A 21,699-nucleotide genomic window follows, 5' to 3' on the forward strand; every position below is an offset into this window, starting at 1 on the left:
CCCTTAACAGTGCATCACTCACAAATCGGGGTCCTGAGTGGGGGAAATCACCCAGAAGACCCTTCAACAGCAGGGAAATATCTGGGCTGTTCTCCAAAACTCCATTTGTGTCTGGGGCATGGAGGCAAAAAGCAGGTGTTCTGGGTAAATGACCAGATCTGGTTTCCATTCCCAGCTGCTTTGGTTAAGATAGACCTGTTCTTATGAACCAAAGATCCACTCTCGCTGCTAGACTTGGACACAGTTGGATTGGAGCATCCTATCCCATTCTCCTCAAACTATGGCTAGCCTAGAGAAGCCAGGAGCTCCTCGAAGTGGTGTTGCTTCTGCCCATCAGCCCAGAGGATGCTGGAGACTGGCTCTACAGAATATCTCTGATAGACCCCATCCACCTGCCTCTCCACAGGCCAGGAGGGTCTGACGCTTGGGTGTGGTGAGCCCTGGGATCTTTACCTGCTTGCCTCGTTTTCCTGGTCTTCCTGTGGGTCCCCGGTGTCCTGCTATCCCAGGCTCACCCTTTGGACCCATTTCACCCTGGAAAGAAGAAAGAGATGCAAGAGAGGAATTAGGACATGTGGAGCAGGCACATCTCTACAGGTCTATCCAGTCATTGGCCACGAGGGCAGTGTACTTGAGCATTCCAAATCCCTTCCAAGTGGGCTGCTCTGGGAGATTGGGAGAGTGATGAGGTCATGTGAAAGGTAGATAGGTTTTTCAAGGAAGAGGAAGGAAGGGAGAAGGTTACCCTGGGTGGGTGATTTATTATCTGAGAGAGCCAGCTCCCGGGAAGCACACATTTTGGTATCCCAAGTCACCCTCCAGAATGGCCAAAGTGGGAGGCTCCTGTATTTCAGTCACATGTGTGCCTGTGACACCATAAGAGATGCTAGGGAAAAATGCTTTCTCTTTTAGTTGACATTTTTGTTGTGTTTGGTTTTGTTTGTGGCACAAATGAAAATCTATGAGTTTTTGAGTGATTGGACACAGTTTTGACAACTGTCATCTTCGGGAAGTTCCTGCTCATATAATGACCTCTACTTAGGATTGTATATTTTCCCACTCTTCAGTAAAAGTTGGTTTGAGTTCCAGCTCACTTCCATTTTATTTAGATGAAAACTCTTTGTGGGGAGAGATGTTCCAGACATATGCTCAAATACTCAATATAATTATTGTAAAAGGCCTGGGAAGCAATGTAAACAATACTCCTAATTGAAAAGTCCTATTTTGAACTAGCAGACCCAAACACACCAACTGCAGAATTCCATAGTTTAAGTCCAACTTTGCATAAAACCCATCTCTCCTTTTTAGTTTTTCTCCTTTTTCCCCATGTTCTCCTAGGATTCCAGGCCCACTTGCTGTTTCTCTGGATCATGAACCCCCAGGGCATCATTCCTACCTCCGGTAATCCCTCTACAGCCCAGAATGCACCGCCAACAAGCTAAGTTTAGCAATAGCAACTATGAGAGTTTCTGTTAGTCAGCAGCCAGTGTCCATGAAGAGCTGCCCCAGCCACTCAGAGAAACCAATAAACACCCGGACAGCTTTTCACATGGAGGTCAGAGGAGGTATAACACAATGGAAAATTCCAGGGAACACCAATATACGATAAGGATCAAGCATTAGGCTCTGAAATTACCTGTCGGCTCAGCCAATGTAACAGATTTGTCCCTCCCCAAGCTACCAGCATCTTGCCTCACTAAGAGTTGTCCTTAAACCTATGATTTCTTTCCAACCTGTCATGTCCTTCAGCATTCCAGGCAATGAGAGAGTGTGAGAGGATAGGATGGATTGTACGTGGCCATGGAGATGTTTGCACAATTTGCCTTGGCTGTTTAGAGCAAGCCAAAGGGTATCTTGTTTGGCTGGGAGAAAACAGCAACATAAACAGTATAATTTTTTGGAAAAGATTGTCAGAAGGAAGTGTGGCCCTTCTCTTCATCAACTGGATGCAGCCAGTAATTTCTTGATCTAATTTCTCTCCTAAGACCTAATTATGGTTATCATATCAGCTCTGTCTTAAAACAGCTGCCATGAAAGGGAAAGAGAAGTCTAGATGGCAAGTCTAGTAAATGGTGCAGAGACAAGAGAAGCTGTCACACTTAATTTTACAGTAATTTATTAGTCTTTGATGTTCACTGTTGCACTGAATGAAAACCTAGCCTAAATATTTCAAAATAAAATTATTTTTTCTCTTTTAATGTTTCCTTTCATTTGTTTGTGTAATTAATCTATTTATTTTTAACCCAACACTCCATCTAGGGTAGCAGGAACAGTGTTTTTGACAGCTTAAGACAATCATAAACTATAATCAATTAATGTCAGATGATTGAAATTATTTAAATATGCTCTGCTGACTGGGAGAAGGTCAGATAAAATTGTTTATTCAAGTTTGGAAAATAAAACATTAGGGTGAACTTGAAAAAAATTTAGAATTCTAAGAAAGCATCCCATTTGCATGTTTAAAGAATGTTATGCTCAGAGGACAAGGTAAAAATAACAATTTCCGATGTCAATGCCTTACAGTACAAGGAACCACCGTTATGACGTTAGAGTAGGAATTGTTCTCAGTGGCCATTTATGTACTCTCTCTCTTTATTCTCTATCTCCCCTCACCATCCCCCTCGTCTTCTTCCCCAGACCTTAACCCTAAGGAAAAGTTTCCAAAAATCTACCAGTCAATTACCACCTTCACAATTTTTGTCATATCTGCACACCACTCTGTTATTTACTGAATACTTTTTCTTTAAACCAACTGAATTAACTCCTTTTTTATTAAGCCTTGTCCCAAACCAGATGTCCATGAAATCTCACTAAAAATATAACTATCAAAACAAAAAATGTTTGCTGTCACCCAGCTAAAATAACTCTGTGCCCCTTGGGCAGTATGTGTGGTACCCATGCAGAAGAGCTGAGTTGGGTGTAGTCAGCAGTGGCATTAAGCCAAAGACACCTTCACCTCGCACCCGGACCCTTGACCACCACAGCTCAGATCCGAGTCCCTCATCGTAAAGCATCCTGCTTTTGAACATTACCATGGTCCTCGAAGAGGTAGGAAATGCAAAGAATGGCCTCTCTCCACCTAGATGGGGCATCCTTTCTCTCCCACTGAACTGGAGGGAGGTCTCAGACCATCTTGCCACCCTCTCACCAATACGTTTGGTAACTTGCTTCCCTTCCAAACCAGAATCTTCAGCAGTGAAACCCACTTTCCTTGCCTGATGGACAGAGAAGCAGACGTCTTTTTTGGTTGTGCTTGGAGGGTTTAATTTGTTACTGAGGCCTATTTTCACCACTTCTAGGTACTTACTTTTTGCCCCAACATTCCAGGGAATCCTGGGAAACCCTGCGAAGAGAGCAACAAATATAGTGACCGCTTCTGAAAGAATGTCGGTGAGGGCTGTGGAAGAGCTTGGTGAGCTATTTTCAAGATGGAGCCCTGTCAGCCAGTCAGTCATTGTAGTTGATCATTTCTATGCAGTGGCCATTACCTTTTCTCCTTTGGGACCCAAGTCACCCCTTTCACCTCTGGATCCCTAGAAGGAAACCGTAGGAGAGAGTCAATGAGCTAATACCATGGGGAAAAATTGGAGCCTTTCAAACTGAAAGCTCCCTAAGCCAAAACCCTCATTTCACTGGCAAAGAAACAGGCTCAGACTCTAGGTGACTTGCCCAGGGAAGGAATGCTTTGTGCTCTACCTTCTATTTGGATCTCAAAGACCTCTTGCATTAATAAAGGACAACACAGAAAATTCTGGGTCCCAGAGCCTGTCTCATCCTATAGGAAATTTGTCCACAGGTTCTGACTACGTTTTTTGTTTTGTTTCGTTTTGTTGTTGATAGATGAGAAGGTTGTATGGTGGAAGCTTGGTCTGAAGACACACGTTGGCCATCTTCCTCCAGCACCCCGGTGCAAGCTGCGCTCATTCTGTACCTGGCACAACCTTCAATTGCTCATCTGCTCCATGTGAGGGGCCTCTACCTCTACTGGGAGCTCCTCCCTAACCCACTTGTCCTGCCTCAGGGGGCCCCTCACTTCTCTCTCAGCCCACTGAAAGGACAGGGGAATATCTAGGAGTGGTTGCTGCAGTCGCTGACTAAAGAGAGACCTGGGCCATCCTCTGCTCATCACTGACCCCAGAGCCGACAGCCCAGACCAGGTTCTGGGAAGCCCTCAGAGACAAGCACTAACCTTTTCCCCTCTGGATCCAGGGTAGCCCTATAAGAAAGCAGAAGGTGTATTTACAATCAGCCCTGTACAACCTTTGGGTTTGGTGCAAGAGTGGAAGGAATCCCTGAATGTGGTCATGAGATGTGTCTCCACATTCGCTGCAAGTTTTACGGGGGTTGCAGCAGTAAACACAAAGATGTCCATGCGGATTGTGTTTACATCAGGCCTAAAAAGAACATTGCTTTTCTTGCCCCTGCAAAGGCCTGAACAAGGGTTTCTATCTGCTTTGTTGTCTAATGGCTTGACCCTCGCTGCCCAGGAGAACAGTGGGAATGGTGTCTTTATGCTCCCACATCCCTGGGCATGATGTCCCCCAAAGGGCTGGTAAAGACAAGCACTCTGGCACCAGACTCTCCAACATCTGTGACCTTCCCCAGCCCAGGACGGCAGCCCCACCTAGTCCCCATCTTTGTAGACAGCAGCTGCTCCAGGGCCTTAGTGAGAAGACCTGGGAACGTCCATCTGGACCACACACTGACCTTGGAGCCCATTGGTCCTCTTGACCCTGGCAAGCCCATCATACCCAGGTCACCTTTTTCACCCTGTGGGAATTATAAGAAGAAGAGAAGAAAAAAAAAGACCTACAGTGACATTTCCTAGAGAAACTAAACTGAAAGGAGAGTCAGGGCAAGATTGGGATAGAACTGGGGACATAGGGGCTGGCTTGTGAATCTGAGGTCCCCAAATGTTCCCTTGCTCACTCGCAGGAGCCCAAGGCTCCAAACTCCATACTTCATTCTGGTATTTGAGATTAAATAGAAAATGAAATTGCCCAAGGTGGAGCAGATCTCCAAACTAAACGCACTCTAAGTTGTTGTAAATGGACTGATGCTTGATCTCTTCCTAGAGGGGGTTGAGAGAAGGTGGAGGAGAGAGCACGGGGCACTGGAGCCTCAGAGAACAAGGTGACAGCACCCAAAAAAACTATCTGCTTTCCTCTTTGCATACGGTGGGGCTTTCAGATATTTTATATACTCTCACCCTAGGTCTGCAGCCAAGTAGAGTGAACATCAGCCTCTGGGTGTGTACCATGGAAGCAGGGGGCTAAGACTCATGGGTGGGCTCTGTTGCCCCTCAGAATGGTTTGCAGTTGGAACTTTCAGCACCCTCTGTACTAAAAAACTATACCAGCACGGACCAGTAGAAATATAAGGCGAGCCACATACTTAACTTTAAACTTTTTTAGAAGTCACATTAGAAGTAAAACTAAACAGGTGAAATTAATTTTAACAATACATTTTATTTAATCTAATTATTTTAACCTAATATTTCAACATATAATCAATATAAAAATTATTGAGCTATTTTAAATTCTGTTTTTCATAATAAATATTTGAAATCTGTTGTGTATTTTACATTTAAGTTACATCTCAAGTGCTAAATTTTCATCCAAAATATTTGATCTGTATTTAGATTTCATAAAATTTATAGTTGAAAAAGCAGATTCACACACTCAAGTTGCTCCTAACATATTAAACATTTTCAAATACTAACTGAATTGAGTAAAAGTTTTTACATTCAAACTTAAATTAATTACAATTTAAGAATTGAATTTCTCACTTGCACCAGCCACATTTTAAGGGCTCAATAGCCACATATGGCGAGTGGCTGCCATATTGGACAGCTCAGCTATATACAATAGGTTTTTATAGAAATATCTTTGGAACTTTTTCTAAGAGGATTGGAAACACAGTTTTCTATTCCCATAATAAATACAGCCAGTAAGCGAATCGGAGCAGATAGTGACATTCACCTGCCCACTCCCAACTTCTGCAGGTCAGATTTCCAAGTCACGGCCTGTGCACTTAATAGCCTATGACCAACAGTGAGAAGAATGTAAACAAAGGCATGGGTGTGGATGTGTTAGCTTTCCATAACCTGTCTGGGGAAGGAGACTTCATCAGCATTTGGCAATCCCTCTCTAAATGTAGGATTTCAGTTGTACCAGCCAACCAATGCCCACCCCCTCAACTCTCTACCCCTGCCAGATCAGCACAGCAGGCCAACAGCTTCCCAGACATAAGCCCCTCTTGTGTCATTTCAGGGAAACCAAAGAATTGCATGCTCTCAGGAGAAAGGAGAACCAGGGCCCCTATGAAAGAGGGGAGCAGCCTCTTATTTCTCCTCCCACAGGATCAGAGCTATTGGACTGACCAAGGTCTCGCAGTCCAAGGGAAGGAGGAAGCATTTGGGGACCTCTAGGCAGTTCTCATGTTCTCTTCTTCCTCCCGCTCTTGAGGAAGTGAGTTTCACTGATTATGTACCAGGCACCAGGGGAGCTGCCGTCTTCTCTCCTCACGTTCTGATACCATATGAGCCCTGAGAGTGTGCCACTTACCCTGGGTCCTTCAGGGCCAGGCCAGCCGACGGGTCCAGGCATGCCAGGAACACCCGGGGGGCCAGGTCTACCCTTCAAAGACGAAGAACAAAAGTCAAGACAACTGGGTTTGTTTCCCTCCTTCCAGGAAATACGATTTGTCTCTGGGGCCCAGAGGGGAGTGTGGAGCCTCTAAGAATGGCCCCCGGGACCCTTATCTCCAACCTCCAAAGATTGATAGCCTAGAAAGTTGGGTCACTTAGGTATAAATTAAAGCCCTTGGTGTCACATTGTCTACACACAAGATCTTATTCTACTCAAGAAATGGAAGGTGATGAGGAAGGGATTCTAAACTTCTTGGTTTTTCAATCTTTATCATCTCCACCCACCCACACCCACCCAAATGTCCCCTGCATTCCAATAGGTTCACCCCAAGGATGCAATGTGGAATGGGATAGGATTATGTTTGGGGAGCAGTAGCAGATGCTGTTGGTACTCTCTCCAGATCTTTTTCACCTGCTCAGTGTGCCCATCCCCCAGTGGCTACCTTCCTTGCCGCAACAACTCATTCCTGTAACCTGCAACTGTGGAGTTTGCCTGTGGGCAGCTGGAGCTGCCCAGCAACGTATGTACTTCCCCTTCCTGCAGTCAGTACACCAGCTCCCTTACCTCAAGGCAGGATCAACTCTGTGGTGCAATTCACACTCCAGAGCTCTCCTAGGGATGAGGCTGAAGCTAGACGTCACCTGATACCACATCCATGCTAGGCTGCTTCTTCCACCTCATCCGGCTCCCTGCTCCTCTCAGGCTCCTCTTGAGAGAGCTCCCTTAATAATTAATTCCCTTGCACATGGCATGTGCCGTCTCTCTTTCTGCTTCTAGGGAACCCAACCTAAGCCAGGGGCTATGGAAGAGTAAGAGAGAGTGGGTGCAGGGACTTGGGTCTATCTTGACCTCTGCACCCCCTGGCTAATTTTATCATTAGCCTAGATAGACACGTGGAAGGATTAGCCCCTAAACCAGAGATCACTATGCTGGTGTGTCTACTAGTTTCTACTCTTGCCTCCCACATTCATGGCAGACATCACTAATCAATTATGGTCCTCGTTAGTTTTGAGCGTGAAGACCATATCAGAATCCCTTCCAGCCCAGCATTTCAGATAGCCACTGTGCCTTGGCTGAGGTTGTCATCTGCACCCTAAATAGTTGTAACTTTGCTCTGCAAAGGTCTGTTTGAGGCTTTTGTTGATAGTGAAACCATTTGTATAAAACAATTAACCATAAAAATAGTAATTTACATTTAGAACCACAAGCGTCTTTCTTGGGCAAAGGTTTGCACCTCCTTCTATCACCAAGACTTAGAATTTCAGTGTCAGTATCTATTGACCACAGCAAGTGGCTGCTGGTTTACTCCTTCCTGACACAAATGAGAGTCTTGATAACGTGTTTGGTTCACTCAGAGGCCTTGCGACCTTAAGTAACTCCCATTTATTTCAGCTGGGCCAAAAAGCAAAAGCCATTTGCTTCTGTCTGTTTGGCACTTTATTCCAGTTTAATCAAATAGACAGTGAGAGTCATTTTGTGCCGCTGGTTGGGGCCTTGGAGGGTTTCTCTGATGGATGGCAGGGTGAGACGGTCAGAGACTGGGGCAAATTTGGCCAGGCTTGGCAGCCTCTGGAAGAAGTCATGATGCCAGGCAGCAGCAGGCTTCAGCTCCCACTCAGAGCTGAAGCAGAGAGACCACGGTTGTGACTGTCATCATCAGCAGGGCAGTGCCATCACTATCCACCTGGGTACTGGGGGCCGTGGAAATGCACTGCTGGCTCCCCCACCCCTGGGAGTGCACACATACTCACACGCACATGCAGCACAGAACAGCATGGATCATACCTTCCTTCCTGGTCGGCCCAGCTCCCCCTGTGGATGGAGAAGACAGGTAAGCAGAGGCTGCTTTGGAAGAGAAGTTCTGGAAGCAGAGGGCTTAGTAGGGCTGATGATTGGGCACGATCATGTGGCTTGGTCGCTTGGCCACTCACAGCTCCCCCTCCATGTCAGTGGGCCAAGCTGAAATCCACCAGTGGGATCCCACAGCTGCAGTAGCAGCCCAGTCATCATGGAGCCTATCCTCACACACTAAGGGAGAATTAGCACATGTTTTAAAATCTCAACCAGAAAATTCTCAGTGGCACCCCCAGAAAACAGGCTGGAATTACCAAGGAGATGTGGGTTGAAGAAAGTAGTGGCTCATACCTTTTCTCCCTTTGGTCCTGTCTTGCCAGGAAGCCCTGGTGGACCCTACATAATCAAGAGAAGAAATGAAGAAAGTATACGTCAAACCCAGGCAGGACTGGTGGTGAGGGAGACAGGCCTGGGAGGGAGGTTGTGGGGCACTGCGTTCCTACAGCAGCCTCCTTCTCTAAGCAGACTCAGGGCTCCAGGGACCCCATGAAGGACCCTCCTGTGCCCTTCAGCCCAGTCTCCTCTTCTCTGTTCCTCCTCTTCCAGCTTCCTCTGGGCTGTGTTTCCAGTGGTGCCATGGGTGCAATGCACTCACATCTACTTTCTGTGATTTTAATTTTCTCCCTGGAACCCTTGGGTTGCCTGAAACATCCTGAGCATTTGGTGAGAGTAACTAGAGAGTCTTGAAGAATGCTGTTTGCTGAAAACAGGACGCTTCGCCCCCTCTCATGTGGCTTTTCAGCTCCTCTCATCAAACTTCCCTGGGGCTCCACAAGAGAGAAGTTATGCTTTGTACACAGGAGCAGCCGACTTAGAAATTCCCACGGTGGATCAATATCTGGGTACCATGTGCAGTAAAAGTCTTCCTTTTTAAGACGTTAAGAATGTGGGCAAGTGAATAGTGCATTTTTGACCCATTACTCAGGAGTAGGGCAGACTCCAGCTCAGGGACCCTAGCGCCCATTGTGCTAAAGCTTGGCACACCCACAGCAGAATGCGACTGCTCTCTGCTCACGCACCTGTGAAATGCTTGGTTGGCTAACTGTTTTCCAAATTCCCCAGAAGAGCAGAGAGGAAATCCATCAAACCCCTCGGCCACTACTTCATCCCCGAGATCTGCAGGTGAACACGCCTAACATAAGGCCTGTTTGAAATATGATTTCTACGAGACTTGTCCAAATGACAAACAGCCCCCTCAGTCAGTGGTCCCCAAGCCCATCTGCACATGAGAATCCCCTGGGGATCTTTTAAAAATCCTGAAGACCAGGCCACAGCCCAGGCCAGTTATATCCCCATCTCAGGGAGAGGGGCACAGGCCTCAGGACTTTTTGAAGCTCCCAGGAACCACCATCTTTGATTTATTCTCCTTCTGTTTGGGGGAGGGGATGTGGGAGAGTTTCCATTCCATTCTTTTCCGATTTCCCAGCCTCGGCTTTTTCTATTTCTTGAAATGGGCTGAAACTGTTCTAGCTCAGCGCTGCTCAAAGTCTGATGTGGAGATGATTCATTCAGGGCTCTTGTTAAAATACAGATTCTGATTGAATGGGTGTGTGTGTGGCGGGGACAGGATGCAATTCTGCATTTCTTTCTTTTTTTTTTTTTTTGGTGAGGAAGATCAGCCCTGAGCTAACATCCATGCCAATCCTCTTCTTTTTTTGTTTGCTGAGGAAGACTGGCCATGGGCTAACATCTATGCCCATCTTCCTCCACTTTTATATGAGACGCCGCCACAGCATGGCTTGACAAGCTGTGTGTCGGTGCACTCCCGGGATCTGAACCCTGGGCCGCCACAGCAGAGCACGCACTTAACCGCTATGTGACCGTGCCGGCCTCCAATTCTGCATTTCTAACAAGCTCCCAGATGAGGCTAATGGTGCTGACCCACAGATCTCACTTTGCATGGGGACAGCATTCCCCATGTGTGTTCTAAGGGAACGGAGGTGGCTGCATAGCCCCCGGAGTTGGGCAGCACAGCCTCCACGTGACTCAAATGGGATTGCATGAGGTTAGGGATGTGCAGGTTGACTGGAGAGCTGCGGTCTGAGGTCAGCAGAGAATCCCCCCTTTCTTTCCCATGTCTGTGGGTTCTCACATGCTCTGAGAGCTGTCAGCATAGTCTCCAGGAGGTGGCTATCAGAGAAGATAGAAATCCACCAGAGGTGTTCCTCAGGATGCCCGTCATGCCTTTCTGCAGACTTCTCAGCCCCTCTGTGGCAGCCTCTGGCCAACTCTGGGTTCAAAGTCCTGCTTTCTTTATTGCATTCAGCAATTATTTATGGAGAACCTTCTACAACCCACGCACTGGTGTAGATTGGGCACACAGTATGAACAAGATAGACAATGCCCCTGCTCCCATAGACCAGAGGGCAGTAAACTTTTTCTGTAAAGAGCCAGATAGTAAATATTTTCAGCTATGCCTCTGATATAGCAACTCTGTCATCACTACTCAGCTCTGCCCTTGTAGTGCAAAAGCAGCCCGAGACAATAAAAGTTTCATTACAAAAACAGGCTGCTGCTGGATTTGACCCACAGGCCATAGTTTGCCAACCCGTGCTATGGAGGTTCCATTTATAGAGGGGAGACCAAAGGGGCCAGGAACAAAAAAACAGATAAGAAAACTTATAACAGGATGAGAAAATTACACAGAGAATTAAAATCGGTCATTGGCATGGAGAGGGACGGGGAAGGCTACCGTAGACTGGGTGGCTGTGGAAAGCATTTCTAAGGAGGTGGCATGTAAACTGAGTTCTGAGTGACAAAGGAGCTGGCCCTGGTAAAAATCAGAGGGAAGAACATTCCAAACAGCCAGAGCCACAAGCACAAAGGCCCTAAGGCTGGAACAAGCTTGGCGAGCTTGAGGACCCAAGAGTTGTACTGTGGCTGTGGGCAATGTTGGTGGCATGAGGTGATATAGGAGATACAGGCCGGGGCCCCCTCATGTGGAGCTTTGTACTCCAGGGTGGGAGTTTGTCTCTGAGTCTTCCCATGACGGGAAGCCACAGGAGGGGTGACGTAATTCCTAAGGCACTTGGGAAGCTGACTGTACCCTCTTTCTTTTCCCCGTGGCAGGCCCAGAGCCCCAGGCCAGGCGATGTTCCTCCTCGATGTACCCCCTCTCCCAGGTAGGCTTAAGGAGCCTGGAGTCTGTGGGACAGGGTGTTTGGAGGGTACTCTTCTGTTTGCCTAGAAAATCCTTTCTCTAGAATTTTGCCTGAGCTTTGGTGGGGACGGGTAGGCTGCTTGGTAGCAGTATCTGGGGGCCAAATGAGCTCAGAGTAACAAGTTCCTCTATGCCTACACTTTCCTGCCTGAATGACCCCTGGTGGGGTCAATGGTCATGTAAGGGGCAACCCATTGTCATCGTTTGTCTGATGATAACTATAATTATAACCACATCCATCTAGGCAGAACTTCATTTGGTCCCTCCCCCAAATCCAGCACTGCAGGGGCAATTATTGTCCCCATGGCAGAAATAAGGATGTCAAGGATGCAGCACAGAATTCACCTAGAGAAGAACCAGTATTCTACCCATGTGGCTCTGGAGCAGGAGGTGAGCTAGAGGTAGAAAAACAGCCCCCATAGCACACTAAAAGGAGCAGCGCTAAGAGGCTCTGCCCAGCAGCCTTCGCTGCTCTGAACAGAAGACAGTGGGAAAGGGTCTGGAAAAATGCACTAACCTGGGGGCCAGGAGGCCCAGGGGAGCCAAGCGATCCTTGCACACATGGGGACTGCGTGGTCTCGAGTTCCAGGATGAGATTCTTCATGTCTGGGGAGAGAAGCTTCAATGCAAAGCAACACAGGGTTACAGGTCAGACTTGGGGGACAGAAGAAGGGTCACTACCCTGGACACAGACCTGCTTTGTAGTCCAGCCCCCAAAACTGGTGATTCCCTAATACCCCAATGGGTGTCCCAAGAAGACAACTTCCAGGGCCACCAGTTTCTGTCCTCTCATCTGCTCTTGAGATGTACCTGGCTTGCATGAATTACAGAGACATAATGGCCACTTTGGATAGAGTTAGGAAGCTCATTTCAGGGGCCTTTATCCAATGTCTAGGACAGCACTGTCCAATAGAAATAAAATGTGAGCTGCCAATGTGAGCCACATAGGTAGTTTTAAATTTTCTGGTAGCCACATTAAAACGGTAAAAGGAAACAAATGAAATTAATTTTAATAACATATTTTATTTAACCCAATATACCCCAAATATTATCATGTCAGCATATGTTCGATATAAAAAAATTACTGAGATATTTTACATTCTTTTTTTCACAGTCTTCAAAACCCAGCATGTATTTTATGCATACAACACATCTCAACTCGAACTAGCCTCATTAAAAGTGCTTAATAGCCACATACAGCTAGTGGCTACTGTATTGGACAGTACAGATCTAAGAGTTTCTAGAAAGATCTGAGAATCCCAAGTCCCTAGAATGCCCCAGTCTGTTGTCTTTTAGGTCAGCTTCCCAAATCCTGCTCTTTTCCTCATCTTTTCCTTTCTTCTCAAATTCTGTTCCCTTCCACACCTCATCATGGCTACAGGAGGACCATTTCCTGTGTCACTTCGTGGAAGTGGTCTATGTTAGATACGGGCTGTGGAAAGGAATTTCATAAATACTTGGAGAGATTAAGAACAAAAGAGGAAATTCCATATCTGAGCAACTGATGGCAGCCCAGAAAGTTATAAATTCACCTCATTGTTTTCAGGAAGACGAAACACTTTGCCAAATCCAATTTCCTGCTGAGAAGAATCTCCTTCCGTAACTTATTTAAGACAGTGGGAGAATGGACACGCTCCAGAAACTGCAGAACGTCCATTCCAGGGCTCCGCGGCTGCGTGAGAGGAAAGGGCTGACTCCCTCAGAACAGCTTCGGGAGGCAGCTCACCTCGAGGGGTGGGGAAGTGGGGTGGGGCTGTGTGCTGGGCACTGCGCAGCGCATTTCTGTTCTCTCACGAGTCCTGAGGTACTCACCGGACTTCGGCCCCCTCTGAAGAATGGTGGTGGGAACAGTGGGGGCGGAGGGGGCGTCAGCAGGCAGCATGCTTTGTGGCTGCCACGCTTCTTCTGATCCAGGCCGGGAAGGGCTGTTCAGAGAAAATTGCTGCTCGTTAGCGTGGGGTCAGTGCTACTGGGCCTCTCTCATGCCCACCGTGCCCAAGGGAGACCCACGCTGCCACGCAGATTTCCAAATCTGGCTTCTAACCATTAGAGGTGAGCGTACCTCCTGTTTGCTACTTGACAAAGCCCGCCCCGGCCCTTGCTGAATTAATGTGGTTAATAAACGAGCAGACGGTACAGACACTGTGACTGTTATAAGGTCCACTTCTCCTTCTTCAGAGACTGGCTTGTCACTTTGCAGGCGTGGCAAGGAATGCAAAGCCCAAACAGACTCATAATGTGCCCCCAATAGTTGGGGAGAAGGAAGTGTTTGTTAATGACTTTGATGTTGTGCTCAGAAAGATTGTTCAGCCGGGGCTGGAGGTAGCATTGATTACAAGAGACCCAGAGCCATGACTTAAAACACATATATGACACCAGATTCTACACACACATTCTGTGTCACCAATGCTCACTAGAGAGTTACAGTTTAATGTCTCAATACATGGGTATGAGGAGATGAAGGGAGGACCCTGGACCCTTGCAGCTTCATTGTCACATAGAGTCTTGCATTGTCACACATTCAGTGTCACCTGTGACACTATCACATGTACAATGTTAATATATGTTCAATGTTGAAACTTACAAAAAGGACACAGATCGTAAGTATACAGCCCAATAGAGTCCTACAAATGAACACACCCCAGAAGCCAGCCCCTGGATCAAGACACAGAACATAGAACTCTCACCCTCCAGAAGCCCCATAAGCTCCTCTGCAATCTCTGCACTCCTCCCTTTCCACAGCCCCAACTTCTAACCGCAGGGAGTCATTGTCCCTAGTTCTGAACTTTACATACACGGAATCATACAATATGAACTCTTGTGTTTGGCTTCTTCTACTCAACACAGTGTTTGTGGGGGTCATCAGGTTGTTGTCCGTAGTAGTTACTGCTGAATAGAGTTCCACTGTGTGACTAGACCACAACTTCCTTATCCATTCTTCTGCTGCTGAACATCGGGTTGACACCACTACACACCCACCAGAATGGCTAAAATGAAAAGAATGAAAAATAGTAATGGTGGCAAGGACGTGGAACAACCAGAACTCTCATATGCTGGCTGCTGAGAGTGTAAATTGGTTCAACCTCTTTGAAAAACTGCTCGCCATTGCCTACGAAAGCTGAATAGAGGCGTGCACTATAGCCCAGCAGTTTCCCTCCTAGGTATTTACCAACAGAAAAGTGGGTGTGTTCACCAGAACACACGTGCTAGAATATTCATAGCCATAATACCCATAATTGCCAAAAGCTGTAATTTTCAGTTCCCAGTTTTGATCCCACGATGGTACCCTCACCTCCACCCCTTCACCGAGCCTCTGCCCTCACAGAACACGGGCAGGTGGTCCGCCGCATGCCTCTCAACTCTGAACACAGTTTTCAGTCTTGTCTCCCAGGGGCCAGTGCTCGCCTACTTTTCCACCCTGTGTTCTAGGACCTGCCTGCAGACATCAGGCAGGGGCTGGGTGCTCCCCAGAAGTCGCCAGGTTGTGCAGACCACTTGTGTCAGCCCCAGCGCTCCCAGGAATGGTCGCTCCCTGCACACCCACACCCTCACACCTTCGACAGAAGAGCATTCCACTGGTCTGGGCCAACGGTCCTCAGCCCTCTCAGACCCAATGCCCACTTTTGTGAGAAATATGTTATAAAGACCCCTTCATTATCCTGAAATGAAAGTCATAAATAGTATGACATACGTAGGCAATTTAAAAAAATCAGTATAATGTTCTGAATGTAATATAAAAGAGAGATATAAGAAAAGTGATTTATGATACAAAAATGTATATTCTGATTGTAAGTGGTCAGGCACAAGCACATCAGAAAATGTGATGTAGTTAGATGTTTGCATCTACCTGTGGAATCACAGTGAATGTGACAGCTACAAATACAGGTTGTAGTATCAGCAACTCAAATGCTACAAGTGATGTGTCCACCACGTGAAGTGATTTTCTCAAATGATAACACTGGGTAACGTTTCCAACCAAAGCACAATAATTACTCAGTAGTAGTATCAGAAAACTCAGTTTAATATTATAGCAGCTCAAACAATGTTGCTGTGAAGGAGAATTAGGTTCTAGGATGAGATAATTATATACAGGTATGAATATTCTACGTGACATTTTAAAGTCACGTAGGACATGGAACCAATCTTGATGTACGATTCTGTCCCACTCTTTGCAGGATACCTCATACCCCTGGCCCAGCTCAAAAAAGACAGTGGTCCCACCCACCCCAGCCATTATGACAACTGAAAATGAAAATTTCTAAAGTGGCTCCATTAGAAACTGTTGGCTTGTCCCGTGCTTGGTGATTGGCTTGGTCACAAACAGTTCCACAGAAGCCGGCACCCCAACACCAAAGCAGCATCTGCCCCAGGCCGTGTAAGTTAACAAGGCACTGAAGGAACTCAGAGACGCAAGAAAGAGGTGATCGTCAGCTGGGATGGAAATGGGAGCCTTTCTGGGAAAGGCAGCATTCATGTTCGTTCTGGAAGATCAGGGAAGAATCAGACAGAAAGTTTTCCAGACCCAGGAAATATCTGGGGAAGTCATGGGTACTTGAGCAAAGCCTTGAAGGACTGGAGGGGGAGAGGCTGATGGAAGGAGGGAAGGCTCCCCAGGGACAGAGAGGCAGGCAGGGAGAGAGACAGTGTCCTGTTCAGGGCCACCTTGATTGCAAGCAGCAGAACTCTATTCACACTGGCTCAGGGGAAATGGAGATTTATGGTAAAGTTAATAAATGTTAGGAAGAGCTGGAACAAGACATCAGCAGGGACATGACATTTTCCTTGTATTTCTCTCCCTCTTCCTCCTCCTCTCTCCCCCTCTTCTCTTTTATGCTTCTTTCTGGGCATCTGTTCCATTCTATCTTCTTTAGCATCTTCACTCCCCCCATCCCCCCGTGACGGCTGACCAGTCTTGCCTCAACTCTTTTACCCCCAGCATCTCTTTCTGCTGGAACATCCCTTGGTGGCTCTTATTTCAAATATCCGTGACCGGGACTGTGATGGCCCTGAACATTGTTTCCAGCCAAGTTGCAGGTCACTGGGATGGCTGTGCAAGGCTGCCCAGGCCCAGTCTTCAGCAGGATCTCTGGGTCTGCTGCTGCTCAACTGAGGCTGTGGGAGAAGATTCTCCAGAAAGGGGCAATGGTGGGCAGGCATTCCATATATGTTAAATATAGCACAGAGGCAAGGAGTTTCAAGGTGTAGGTCTAACGGGAAAGGCGGCTCTTGAAAGAACAGTGGGAGTGAGGAAGGCTAGAAAGTTAGTTTGGGGCTAGATTGTGCAGTTTGGGATGCCCCACCAAAAAGTTTGGGTGTTATTCAAAAAGCAATAGGGAGCCACGGAAAGTGCTGAGTAAAGGAGTGACAGGATCATAGCGGTGCTGGGAAGGACCGTGTGCAGGAAAGGTGGGGTGAGGAGAGCTTGGAGAAGGGGGAGCAGGCAGCAGGCCTGACATGGAGGTGGCCTGCCAGGGCCCGCACGGGCATGGAAGCAGTGAGGACAGAAAGGAAGGGACTGATGCAGACATTACTGGGGAGAAAGAAACGGGGCCGGTGTGCTATAGGAGTGGGAGAGGAGGAAGACTCAGGGTGGTTTTGATGTTGCAGGGGACTGGGGCAACAGTGGTCAGAGGAGGAGATGGAGAAGTCCGAGGAGGCACCAGTTTGTGGAGAAAGCTGCCAGATTCAGTGTCAGACATTTGTTCATTTGAGCACAGGCTTGGCCAGGCCCTGAGCCAGGCCTAGGGGGCAGAGAGACACCTAAACGGTGCCCCTGACCTGTAGATGTAAGGCCTGTGTGGCCGGAGTGGCTGCCAAGGCCCTTCTGCTCATATCCCACTCGGCCCTCCCACACCCAGCCAATCCTGGAAATGCTTACTTTACAGCAAGAATTGACAGGTGCTGCCTCCACCAGGATGCTTTCCTTGATTCCGAGGCCAAGCTTGAGGGGTCTTGCTTATGTTCTTCTCTGGGTTTACCCATGTTAGCTCTTATCTATGGAGTGAAACTGTTTCCTTGTGTCTCCCTGACTGTGCTTTCTGGGAGGGTGGGAGCCAGTTTTTATCCCTCGATCTAGCACAGTACCTGGCATACACTAGATATTCCACAAATGTTTGCTGAATTAATTAAAAAAACCATTTACTATATGCCAGGCGCCATTTAAGTGCTTCACATGTATAAATTCACCTAACACTCAGAGCAACACTGAGAGTTAAGTACTATTATTATCATCATCATCATTCCCATTCTACAGATCAGTTAAGTGAGGCAAAGAGGTGAAGCAACTTGCCCAAGGTCGTGCCACTCGTAAGTGACAGAACCAGGAGTCCCTTCCTCTCCATCTCCATGCTGTGACTGCCTGTGGGGGAGATAAAGGTGAGGAGCTGAGAAGAAGGCTAGGGGCTCGCCTAATGACTACCCGAGATACCAGTCTCAATGCCCTCCACCTACGCCCATCAGGAACGCACCTGACATTGAACAAAGTTGGCTTTACTGGCTCATTGCAACAGGGAGAGGGCACACCAGGGGAACCATGGGGCATCTCGGTGAGAGGGTGTGAGAAAGGATTTCTTCTAGGATTTGGCCTTTTGCTAGGTGATGCTGGGGGAGACGATGAGGAGGCAAAGTCTGGCTCGTCTCTGGATTGGATGCTCTCAGGAAGCAAGGGCTAGTCTATGGCTGAGGATCTTAACTCTTATCCAGAAGGAGAGAAGACCCGAGCGAGACTGAGGCTGTGACTGGTAAAGCAGCAGCAGTCACTAACATGAGCACGGAGACAGGAATAGCTGGACGTCTTTGTGGTCGATAATGGTCTGGTTTTGTCTGTGTCTGACGTGATTACTGAGTGGCCTTGTTTTTGTCCTGATCCATCACAGTCACAGAGTGGCCCTGTCTGACACGTTCTGTGACATGGTGTATGTCCAACAGGAGGACACCAGGGCCGAGCTGTGAGTGGCAGGCCCACCCCAGCTGTCATGGGCTGATTTTCTCTTTCTCAGTGGTGAAATAATATAGCTAGACTGTTATAAAACTTGCCTTCCCTTCCAGTTTCTCCAACTTTCTTTCCTAGAGTGTTGAGTAAGCTAGGAGTGTTGAGCTTCCATTGCCCCACCCTGCCTCGGGCGGTGGAGAAGCTTGCAGATGCCCACCAGCACTCTAGAACCCCCTCAAGGCACCCAGCTGCAGGGTCTCCTTTGTTCTGTTTGGCCTCTGCAGACAGCTAAGGGCTGAGGCTGTGGTTTTCTGCAAAGCCTCTCCCAGCCAGGAGCACCTGGGAGGCTGGCAGGTTCACGTGGCTAATTTGCCACGTTTGCTAATTTCCTCACCATTTATTTTTCCAGCCCATATATGGCCTCCGATGCCTCCCTTCACCCCACACCCTGTGCGGCCTCTCACTGATGAAAGACCCTGCATCATTTAAAGCAATCGCTTCTCTCATGTCTTCCTGGAAACCGGAGAACTCCTCAGTGAAAACAAATTATCAGATGCTTTTCCTGTTGCGGCATCTGCATTGTTCCCCTCTCCCCAGCCCTCCTCATCCTTTCCTCCTTGACTTAACTTCATTTTCAGCAGGTGAAGACTGGCTGCTTCTGCCCACCCCCCCCCAAACTCCCTGGAGATGTTTGTTTTTAGCACAGTCTAGTTTATTTACAGCTCATTCCAGCTCAGAATATTTCCATCAGGTGGACATGTTTGGGAACAGCTTCCTCCCCGCCCCTCCCTCCCAGTCAACTAAGCCAGGACTTCACATGTCTATTTTGGTGTCATCCGAGTGGCCTGTGGGTTTCGCTCAGGACTCTGCTGCCTCTGTGGAATCATGTCTGAGCTCAGGGTCCAGCCTGGAGAAGCCCCAGCAGGCTCTGTTGAGATGGAAACAATTGCGTGTGTGTGTGTGTGTGTGTGTGTGTGTGTGTGTACACGGGGCCTGCAGAAACCTGGGTACTCCGCGTGGCTCCGCCCCAGGCAGCTGCCTTGGAAATGCCAACTATCACGGAATTTCAGGACCGCTTGCCCTGACTTACAGACACCAAAGTCATACTGTATGTGGCCACTGCAGTGCCAAATCCTGGGTAGAAACAATGCTGAGTCTAACACGGGCTTTTGGCAAATGGCAAACATTTGGGGGTTTTTTGCTGTTGTTGATGTTGGCTTTGCCCTTTGGACTCAAAACCCACTTGACTCTTGGGCACATCCTTGGAAAGTGATTCACTCCAACTTACTCTTGTAAATAAAGGCACTTGGATCAAAGAGTGTGAGTCAGGGTGCAGGTGACCACGTGACCTGGCATCACTCCCTTCTTCAACCTGAGACTCAGTTTCTCCATCTGGACCACAAGGAACTTGGCCCAAACCATCTCCAAAGTCCTTTTTGTACATATGACACCAGGCTCACCACCGTGTCCATCTGGATCTCCCACTCACAAGGCCAGCCCATCGACAGGTTACTAGAGACAGCCTTTTCAGTTTCTGCCTCTTTTTTTGCATCAAGCAGCACCCCCTCAACTCAAGCAAATGTGTCATTAGAAGCCACCGAAGGAAAGAAATGACATAAACATCCTGCATTTGCAGGTTGGGACAATTACAGGTGCAGCCATATGCTAACTATTCTGCAATGGCTCGTGCGGTTGGTGGACTGTTCAACTTCTTACTCCCTCCTCCTCCTGCTTTTGGGCTGTTCCTTGCCTGTTGGAACTTGCACTAGAAGGAGCCCTGGGAGAGGAGGGGTGAAGGGCACACGCTTCCCAGCATCCCTGAGTGTTCTGACCATGAGTCAGATGGCTCAGCTACAGTGAAGTTCTCACGTTAACTGGCTGCAATTTGCCTGGATTTCCCTGATTCGTGTGTTCCAGAGTCAGCTTCTCCTTACAGCTTTCCTTCAACCTCCACCCATGTCACACACATCCTGAAAAACAAATTCTGATCCTAAAAGTTGAAGGTGTTTAAACTTCTCTGAAAGACGGTGTTAGGAGTGTGGCATCTTGCGATTCACTCCCGAGCAGGCGTGGGGGGCAGGAGAGGACACAGCCTACACAGAAAACGATTTGGCAGTTTGGCACCTACTGCCCCTCGGACGGGAAGCCACATGACCCAAGCCAGTGAGCCCGGAGAGTGAGGGAGAGCGTCTCTGCCACCCAATGCCAGGGGGGTCCCCAGACCACAGAACACGAGGTTACTTCAAAGCCAATGGAGCAGCAGCTGCCAGCTTGCCCCTCTGAAATCAAAGTGACAAGAGGGGCACACACAAGTGCACACAAACATGAGTGTGTATGCCAAGGCCCCCACCAACTCCGCTGTCAAGCCCCTTTACGTTGCAATTCCAACACTGCGGAGAAGTTTAAGATTTAAAGGCTGCTGAAAGCTCCCAGAACGAGCCTGCTTTCTGAGAGTCCTTTTTCCAAAACAATGCACACACGCAAGCAAGTGTGCACACACACACTCACACAACTCACCCCAGCAGCAAGCTGAGTAACAGAGCAGTCCTGAGATGGTGAGCAGATGAGTGAGGCTGAGGGATGGGCCCGTCATCGCGGGCACAGCCCAAGGCGGACTGGCCAGGGAACACACGCTGGAGACAGGCTGAGATTCGTCACGCCCCCGAGCGCTCCCAGTGCCTGGCCTGCTGGGCATCTGGGGTGGGAGTCGGCCAATCCCTGCTCTGGTGTTGCTTCTGCCCCAGTTGCCAGGGGTCCAGAGGCCTGTCCTGACCCCCCTGGAGCGGGAATGGGTGGGCAGCGCTCTGGCCTCTCAGGAGGCTGCGCTAGGCTTGGGAGAGGAAAAGTGCCCTTGGCCCAGGGGAGGGGGGCAGGCTGGGAGCCAGGCATACTGACTGCCCCTGCGGGCAGAGAGGAAGTGGAGTGCGATCTGTCCAACAGGCTGCTTTTCATGCGGCGCAAAAACGGCCCTGTCAATACTGCTCTGGCAAGCCTCAAAGTCAACCCCCACTGCGACTGTCCCATGTCTGCCCTCCTCCGCTTCGGGAAAGATCTTTGTTGCCAGGGCCCCTCAGCTTTCACCATGTCTGTGCCAAGGTGCTGCC

At 48.3% G+C, this 21,699-nt stretch overlaps 1 protein-coding gene across 1 annotated transcript in view; it reads right to left on the reverse strand.

Annotated features, from left to right (window-relative positions):
* The window catches only part of COLQ (collagen like tail subunit of asymmetric acetylcholinesterase), a 38,267-nt gene extending 17,079 nt beyond the window's left edge, over positions 1-21,188 (reverse strand). The window contains exons 1-11 of the mRNA XM_058550397.1: positions 21,113-21,188; positions 13,477-13,589; positions 12,182-12,283; positions 8,796-8,840; positions 8,436-8,462; positions 6,567-6,638; positions 4,708-4,770; positions 4,190-4,216; positions 3,489-3,533; positions 3,308-3,343; positions 454-534 (exon numbers count right to left, since the gene is read on the reverse strand). Of these exons, the coding sequence (XP_058406380.1) occupies positions 454-534; positions 3,308-3,343; positions 3,489-3,533; positions 4,190-4,216; positions 4,708-4,770; positions 6,567-6,638; positions 8,436-8,462; positions 8,796-8,840; positions 12,182-12,283; positions 13,477-13,589; positions 21,113-21,188 (687 nt within the window). The remainder of the gene's footprint in view (positions 1-453; positions 535-3,307; positions 3,344-3,488; positions 3,534-4,189; positions 4,217-4,707; positions 4,771-6,566; positions 6,639-8,435; positions 8,463-8,795; positions 8,841-12,181; positions 12,284-13,476; positions 13,590-21,112) is intronic.
* Between the last annotated feature and the right edge of the window lie 511 nt (positions 21,189-21,699).

The sequence above is a fragment of the Diceros bicornis genome, chromosome 2 (assembly GCF_020826845.1).
Source record: "Diceros bicornis minor isolate mBicDic1 chromosome 2, mDicBic1.mat.cur, whole genome shotgun sequence".
Taxonomy (NCBI): Eukaryota; Metazoa; Chordata; class Mammalia; order Perissodactyla; family Rhinocerotidae; genus Diceros; species Diceros bicornis.